Raw genomic sequence first — 8,566 nt, 5'->3', positions numbered from 1 at the left:
TTTAGATTCAAACAGTTGTGTGTAGAGGTGTTTACATCAATTATCAATTAGTAAGAAAAGACGCTTGTCTTCCAAAGATTGTGTTCAAACCAAACTTTTTGTTCAACATGTCAGAATCTTGTAATGCAAAGCTTTTATGTTGCTTCCATGGCAGGCTAATGATTGAAGTGAATCTGAAACTTCCCTACATGGGACCGGGATTGCTTTATCATGCTCTTTTTAGTCTTTCGAATCCATAAAAGAACAGGTTTCGTTGCTGCACTCACATCATACAAAGCCAAAGCCATGCAACCATAACCCGTTGCTTGTCTCGGTCTCAAACAGACAACAAAGTCCCCCCCCCCATAATTTGTCTTCGGAAACAAACACATTTACGTCTTATCTTCCATCTCTCTATCTCTTATAACATTAAAAAGAATGGGGTTTTCAGCGAAGATAAGAGGGTTCATTCTCTTTTCTTGTATTGCTCTCTTGGTGTTTCAATCAGCGACTGTTTCCGCCATTAGAGGCATTGAAAGTTCACGCATTCTCCAGGCTGTCGAGTCGATGGATCCTTTGCGGAAACGACCGAGTTCGGCGCCGGCACCTTCGACTGTGTTTGATCTGAATCAATCGAACAAAAGAAGTGTTGACAAAGGATCCGACCCTATTCACAACAGATTTTAAGACATTTTAATCTTGTTTTTGGTCGTTTTACAGATAGAAGAAGTGGTGACTGGTGAGGCTGTTAGTCAGAAAAAGGATATGATTGTACTTGTTTTTTTCTTCGTCTTTTCTTTCTGTTATACGCATAGTGTAGCAAGGTTCCCAGTCTCTTCTACAGATTTATTTACTCAACAAGGTTCCTGCTTTCCTATACATTTATTTATTCAACAAAACGGATATGTGCTTCGCGTTCAAAAGGATGAAAAGAATTTGATATAATAGTTTAGGATCATTAGCTGTCGTTTGAATATGGGTGGAAGCCGGAATTTGTGTAACTCAACAGGAAAAAGGAGGAAGAAAAATGAAAACAAAGAAGACAAAGACAAAAAGATTTTAATCCAAAACGACGTCATTTTATATTAATTTAATTTTTTAAAGTGGTGTCGTTTAGTTATTGTTTGTCATATCACAACACATCAAAACAGGAATAACATAAAATTAAATGATTGTTTTTTGGAAAAAAAAAATTAAACACAATAATAGAATAAAAGTAATATTAAAATTGAATGATAAAATATATTCTAAACTTTTTTTTATTAATAAACAAATATGTTTGGGGCGTCTTGCATTGGTCACAATAAGTTAAATTAGGGGTGTATTCGGTTCGGTTCGGTTCGGTTCGGTTTTTTACCAAAAATTAAACCGAATCGAAATAAACGGTTTTTCAATATTTAAACCGAAACCGAAACGGAATAGTTAAAAAACTGAAAAAACCGAAACCAGTTTTATCGGTTCGGTTCGGTTTTTTTAACGGTTCAGGTTTTTCGGTTCGGTTCGGTTTTTTGGTTTTTCAATGAAAAATCACTTGAAACTATAATGTTTTTTACAAAAGTTGTCTATTCGGTTCAATATGGAACAAATGGGTTCCATATGAAAAACCCGAACCGAACCGAATCAAAAAATGAAGCCTTTAAACCGAACCGAAAACCAAACCGTTTAAAGTCAAACCAAACCGAACCGAACCATTTTACTCGGTTCGTGTCGATTTTTCAATTTTCTCGATTCGTTGCTCAATCCTAAGTTAAATGTCGTTGTTCAATCCGACAATGTTGAAATGGTGAGTCATGTTCGTGATACCCACGTTGAGTCTAGGCCCATTGTTTGGGTCTGGGTCTGCCAATCTTTGTAACGTGGTTGGCTCGTTGGTTTTAAACATATCCGAAACAAAGTTTGACGACGATCCAAGTAAATTTAATCTAATTATTATTTTTTTAATTCCGTCAATCATATCACTTAATTATTTAAAGTATATCAATCAAGTCACTCATTGATAATCAACGGAAGATTTGATGTGATAGTCAATAAAATTAGTATAATTACACATTGAGTCCTCATTACTTATACATTATATTAATTTGATCTTAATTTTAATTAAATTCCATAGATTTAATCATCCAATCAGATGAAGATATATATTATAATACGTTTCATTATTTAATTAGAATATATATATATATGAATCTCATACAAAATATAATCCAAATCTTTTTTAAGATCATGTATTAGTGGGGAATAGACCCTAAGAAAACAAGACACGAAAATTTTGCGACATATAGGGGACCAATTAGCTTTTCTTATTGATTGGTTTTAAAAGAGTATGTGTAGATGCACATGCTTTGTCTTGCAAATAAATATGTGATAGAGATATTGTCATATATATTATCAATAAATCACATTATTATAATCTTAATTTTATAACAAATATGCAATTTTTATTTAAAAAGCAACAAAATCAAATATATTGCATGCTAATTATAAATTATATTCAATATTAAATTAATATTAAACATTTCAAAAAAGTTATCAATTGAACTCGAAATTCATTGTTTAGACAATTTAATAACTAAGAAAATTATATGCATGTTGAGTGCAAAAAATGTTCATGTGGGATTTGGTTTATCTCTGGTATTTGGGGATGTCTAAGGTGCGGCAGACTTAATATACGGCTAAGGAATACGCTACTGGAAATATTAATATTTTTTAATATTTCTGGTAAGCGCTACCTAAAACATTATTTTTTCTACTTAAAATGTTAATATCGGGCTCTACCTAAAATGTTTAACATTTCTGGTAAAGCGATACCTAAAATATTACTTTTTCTACCGGAAATGTTATATCAAACGCTACCTAAAATGTTATTTTTTCTACTGAAAATTAGGTAGTGAAATTATCATTTTCAATAAAAATAATATTTTAGGTAGTGTTTTACTGGAAATATTAAAAAAACATTAACATTTCCGACAACACCTTTCCTTAGCTGTAAATTAAGGTTTCTGTACAACAAAACTACCCCTGCTATTTTACAGTATTACACATGAAATTATAGGACACAAAAAAGTCAGCCTTCACATGAATGACATTAAAGAGGTTTTTTTCCTATTTCAAATGAAATTTCATAAACACGCTTGGGTTATATTTATTAGTCATCGATAACGTACACACATTATATAGACGTAATTATTCGAACTCAATACTTCTAAAAGGAATACTACTCCTTTTAACTATTGAGTATAATTAATGGGTTCGCTACCTTATTAATTATGTTAATAAAATCATAATCAAAACTTAATTATGTGCAAACCTAATGCTGACTTATCTGTGGTATTAATTATATTCAACAACTCCCTAACAACATGTCACCATTACTTTTAATTGAGGTTTCAACGTCATGATTTTGACGATTTTTTTAATGAAATTATTGATATAATTATATTTATCGTATACATGAAGTTTTTAATCAATAGAATATATTTATCATATCAATATAGAATACTATATTTATTTATATAATTTAACTGTTAAAAATGTTTTATACAGAATAAATAATTAGAAACTAAGCATATTTAATGATAAGATGGATGTTCAATGGGATAAGAAGGATGTGTGCTCACCAAACATTCTTGATATACAAGCACTTAATAACCAACATACGGCACACAAAGTATCATATTTACTAAGTTCGTGATACACAGTAAAATTACGAGTACATTACCTTAAAACACCAATAGATGTTCATAGGCTAATTTCCCCTAATTTACTCTTAGTTTAGCTTCAAGACTAAAAACCCTCTTAAAACTCTTTTCTTGCTCTATACTTATTAAATGAGTACTTATATTGATCTCATTTTGAAGCCCGAAAATTTCTAAAAACGATTCTTACCTTTTTAACCTTAAATCCTACTAATACAATACAAAGTTGGTTTATTTAAATTTTATAGTGCTTTGGGTGAAAAGTCAGAGAAATAAGAATGGAAGAATAAGTAGTGTGGGAAGAAGCTTTTACCTAAGCTTTCCCATGCACGGTGCAGAAAATCAGTCTATTTTAAATGGGTTATTTATCATTTTGGTCCTTCCACATTTACCCTAAATGAACCTAAATCTCTCCCAACGACATCCAACTTGCCTCATGAGTTTAATTATGCACTTAGACCGACCCATCATCATCTTAGGTCAACTCCGTACATTGTCTCATAAATTTCGGCCAAGAGAAACTTTTGGAGAGATAAAAATAATAATAAAAGAACTCGAAGATGAAAGTAAATAGAGAGAATTATATTTTGAGCGATATGAAATGAACAAAAAAAAAAAAAACACTCTGTATTTATAGACTGGAGGAGAGTTAAAAACATCAAGAAAATATTATATTAAATATAATTAATGGATTATCTGTCAATCACTTTAATTTTGCTCTAAATTAGTTGTTTAAAACCGTCGAAATAATCAATGCAAAATCATAGGGATTGTTGAAAATTAACGGTTAAAACGGTGTTATAATTTCAATAACAGTCTCTTAAATTACTAAAATACCAAATCGAATACAACCTAAAACTTTTAGAAAAATTATCTCGATTGTTTTTTTTATAAAAATTATACGATCGTGATGTATGTGAAAGACACATAATTAGTATGTAAGTATAAGTCATGTACCGGGCTAGCAACGCACATATGATATGAAGAACATGTCTTCAACAAATCAACAAGCAAAGAAAACAAAAGCTACATAAATACTCAACTAGAAGAAGCATTTTCCTATTCAATATGAGAAAATTCCATGCTTTGTGTTTCTAACATTGAATACATAATTAAAGTGCTGCAACAACAACAACAATAATAAATTCCATGTTAATTGGTGATTTTGTATTTAGGTATTTCTAATTTATTATGAACCAGTACATATAATAACGTAGACAGATAGACAATATACTTGTAATTCACATTTCTTGATTCTTGCTTCTTGTTCCAGAAGAGGGCGTTATCTTTCTGGTTATACACTATAAGAAAACCTAATTGAAAAAAAAAAAAGAAAAGAAACCCTAATTTAAACTTGTATACGATATTTTTCCATTGCTTCTTTTTCTTTTTCTTTTTCAAAACAAACCAGCAGTATCCTCTAAAGGCATGCTAATTAGGTCTTCTTCATCATGATCCTGAGCCAAACCATCATCCAACAGCCATTTTTCTATCAATCTCAGCGGCACTTGATCCCCAAAATGGGGCTTGCTTTCGTCTTGGAACACGCTGTTCTCCGGTGTCAAATTCGCGTTACTCACCGACACGGATTCGTGAGAAACGTTGTCCGAGTTAGACGAGTTGAAGAAGAACGAATCGAAACCCTCGGGCGTCGCTTCGCTGAACAAGGCTCCTCCATCGGTACTGCAACTGGAATTCTGGGTCATGGTTTCTGCTGAATTCGCTCGGTGAGCTGCCGTCTTGGGTGGATTTTTCATCCAGGTCTGGAGCATCCGTGATATGTTCTTGGCACTCAATGCGTAAATAGATGACTGTGATTGAGACTGTATGGTACTCAAGTAAGGATGAGTGTGCTTGAACTCGACCGACTCCATCGAGTTCGGTTTATCGATCGATAAAGCCTCAGAAAAAGCTTGTTTAGCCATCTTGATATCTGTTTGATATCTGTTTGAAAACCCATCTTCGTTTTGGCCATCAACGCCTGTTTGAAGCTTTTTCAGCTTGTTCTTCAAATGGGTGTTCCAATAGTTCTTTATGTCATTATCTGTTCTCTGAGGAAGGTATGAAGCTATGGCAGCCCATCTGCACCCAAGAAACAAAAACCAGAAAATTTTAATTATTAGCCTAAATAAATTTATCGCGATTACCAACATAATATATCAAAGCAACAATATCTAACCTATTTCCTAAAAGAGCTTGGAGATGGATGATCATCTTTTCATCTTGTTCAGTGAAATTACCACGTTTGATACCAGGACGAAGATAGTTAGTCCATCGAAGCCTGCAACTTTTGCTGCATCTAAGCAAACCTGAAAAATGAACAACAAAACTCACAAATCCGAAAGGAGAGAAATTGGAAGAATCCAAGATGAAATTTAATGGTTCTCTTTTCAGAGATGCATGTATATTTATTGCACCTATTTAATGGAACCAACTAACAAAAGAGAAAGAGAAGTGATAAGTAGATACCAGTATTAGTGGGAACTGATCTCCAGTTTCCAGGACCGTGTTCTTGAATATAAGAGACCAATATGATGTCTTCTTCAGGAGTCCATGGTCCCTTCTTCACACCGATTTTGTCACAGCAAGGTGGTCTACCCATATCTCTTAACCTCAAAGTTTAACACAACTTGAGGAAGAAGAATACAGGGTTTCTGATTGTCCAAATAGAGCTAGAGAGTGAGAATTATAGGTATAGCTAGAGCTTGAAATCTGGGTTCACCCCCCCCCCCCGTTCTTTTTTGTCTAATGGCCTGAGGGAAGGCAAGAGGTTTGTTTTGTTTATATATACAGAAAAAGGTCTTTACGCTGACTGAGTGATGAGGTAAAGGGGTGGATTTTGCATAGGCAGCACAAAATAAGAGTCAAGCAGCATTTACTCTTGGCGGGTATTTATGTTGTTGTAGCAATCTTAATATACGGTTAAATAAATATTATTATTATTTTAATATTTTTGATAAATTATTATTTAAAATATTATTTTCGCTAATTAATTTTTGGTATAACTCAATATTAATATTTTCAGTAAAAAAAATTATTTTAAATAGCACTTTATCGAAAATATTAAATATTTTAGATAATTCTTAATATTAACATTTTTTATAAAAAAAATAATATTTTAAATATAACTTTATCGAAAATGTTAAAAAAATAATAATGTTTCCTAGCTTATACATTCCCCTCTTTGCTTATCAAAAGTCACCCTGTGCTTTTAGACTGTTTATTTGCACCTATGCTCACCGCATCTGACCCTCCTTTCACTCCCTTATTATTATTAAGGCTAAATTATATCTTTAGTATCTAAACTATTACTTTTGTTTCATTTTGCTATCTAAACTTTATTCTTATTAAAATCATATCTAACTTTTAGTTTAAGTTTCAATTTGACACACCCGCCGTTAGAAAATTAATAGAATTGCTGAGGGGGTATTTTTTTTCAATGATGGTATGACATTATCTTATGGTGACATGTCAACATCACCGTTAAGTTCTTAATGGTGTCGTACATACCAAAATGAAACGTTAGGTATGATTTTGAAAAAATATAATAAAGTTTAGATATCAAAACGGAACAAAAATAATAGTTTTAAGTACTAAACATATAATTTACCCTATTAGTAATAATAAATTTTCAATCTTGGAATTTATGAATAATGTTTTTTTTTGGAAAATTTATGTATTTTATTGAAATCTAATATCTAACTATGATATTAGAAATTTTAATGTCAATTAAAAAATTTGTAATGAACCACCATGGAATATAGTTTAATAAAATTTCATTATGCCAGAAAACAAAACACTTACCAAAATTCATGCATGCAGGAGAATTATTAGAACAAAAGAACCTAGACCATTTAAAATTAACAATGGGACCTCACTTATTCCAATAATTTCAAAATAACCCAACTTGGGAAGAAAATATGAATTTGAACATGTTTCAACTTGGACGGTATGTTAATAATGAACATATACAACCTTATATTAAAATAATGCACATAAGAAAATTCGGAACGAAGGACATGAATTCTGTCCCATACGTATATATGGTCACGTGTAATGTAGATCACAGTGGCCTATCAATACTCTTGGAAGCAGATTGGCTTAAGATAAAGCTATTTGTGGAATAGATAGACTAAACCCTACTTAAATGTGTAGACAAGTAGCCAGCAACTAGCAATACACCATTTAATTTATTTTCCTCTCACATTAATGCCGTTTCATTTAACAAGCACGTTGGCTTCATCGAGGTCTCTTTAACCTACGTCCTCGAAATAGGATAGAAGTCACTTATAATTGTGTAATTTTATTAACTGTATTGATTTGAGATTATTGGATGAATGTAAATCGATGGTTAAGATTAAAATTTTATGCATTCAAATTGTTCACCGCTTTTTTACTTGTAAAAATCTCTCCGTTTTTAAGTTTTAATCTCATCCATCTATTTATGTTTATCAAATGATCCTAAATTAATGTAAAAAATAAAAGAGTTTCTTACAATGTAATTAGCTCCTACTTATATGAAAATTTTAGAACATCAAACTTATAATGGGAGTGATGTCAATTTGAGGATTGAATTGAAATAAATTAATCTTAAAATTAAATTCTTTATATTAAACTTTTTTTTTTGAAAAAAAAGATAGAAATAAGGGAAAGCCTTCACATAGGGTTTGGTCCTTTCATTAAATACATGGAAAATGATTTGAAAATGAGATCTTAACGTTTGCCTTCAAAGGGAACTCAGCAATTTATGACCCTTTTCGATATTTATCCATCATGCATGTATTTGCAGTTATAATATATATATAATAAACCATCGGTTAAAGTGAGTTTTAAGAAATTAAAAAAAAAAACACAAAATAAATTTGATTTAATAAAAAATTATTTAATAGTAA

The 8,566-nt window shown here is 31.3% G+C and overlaps 1 protein-coding gene across 1 annotated transcript; it reads right to left on the bottom strand.

The window, feature by feature from the left end:
* Positions 1-5,054: 5,054 nt before the first annotated feature.
* Positions 5,055-6,329, bottom strand: LOC120117067 (myb-related protein 306-like). Its single transcript, XM_039137433.1, has 3 exons — positions 6,144-6,329; positions 5,854-5,983; positions 5,055-5,756 (listed from the first exon to the last, which is right to left on the bottom strand). The coding sequence occupies exons 1-3, from the start codon at positions 6,274-6,276 to the stop codon at positions 5,072-5,074; spliced, it is 948 nt and encodes a 315-aa protein (XP_038993364.1). The 5' UTR covers positions 6,277-6,329; the 3' UTR covers positions 5,055-5,071.
* Positions 6,330-8,566: the final 2,237 nt, after the last annotated feature.

Source organism: Hibiscus syriacus, unplaced genomic scaffold, assembly GCF_006381635.1.
Source record: "Hibiscus syriacus cultivar Baekdansim isolate YM2019G1 unplaced genomic scaffold, ASM638163v2 tig00000061_pilon, whole genome shotgun sequence".
Lineage (NCBI taxonomy): Eukaryota > Viridiplantae > Streptophyta > Magnoliopsida > Malvales > Malvaceae > Hibiscus > Hibiscus syriacus.
This window is presented reverse-complemented; position numbering and strand designations above follow the sequence as displayed.

What these genes read in the sequence shown, in the direction of transcription:
- LOC120117067 (XM_039137433.1), bottom strand. Translation starts at nt 6,276, where the DNA reads ATGGGTAGACCACCTTGCTGTGACAAAATCGGTGTGAAGAAGGGACCA. An exon ending in ATCAGTTCCCACTAATACTG is followed by an intron (nt 5,984 to 6,143) that starts GTATCTACTTAT and finishes TTCATTTTTCAG; the next exon opens with GTTTGCTTAGATGCAGCAAA. An exon ending in CAAGCTCTTTTAGGAAATAG is followed by an intron (nt 5,757 to 5,853) that starts GTTAGATATTGT and finishes TCTTGGGTGCAG; the next exon opens with ATGGGCTGCCATAGCTTCAT.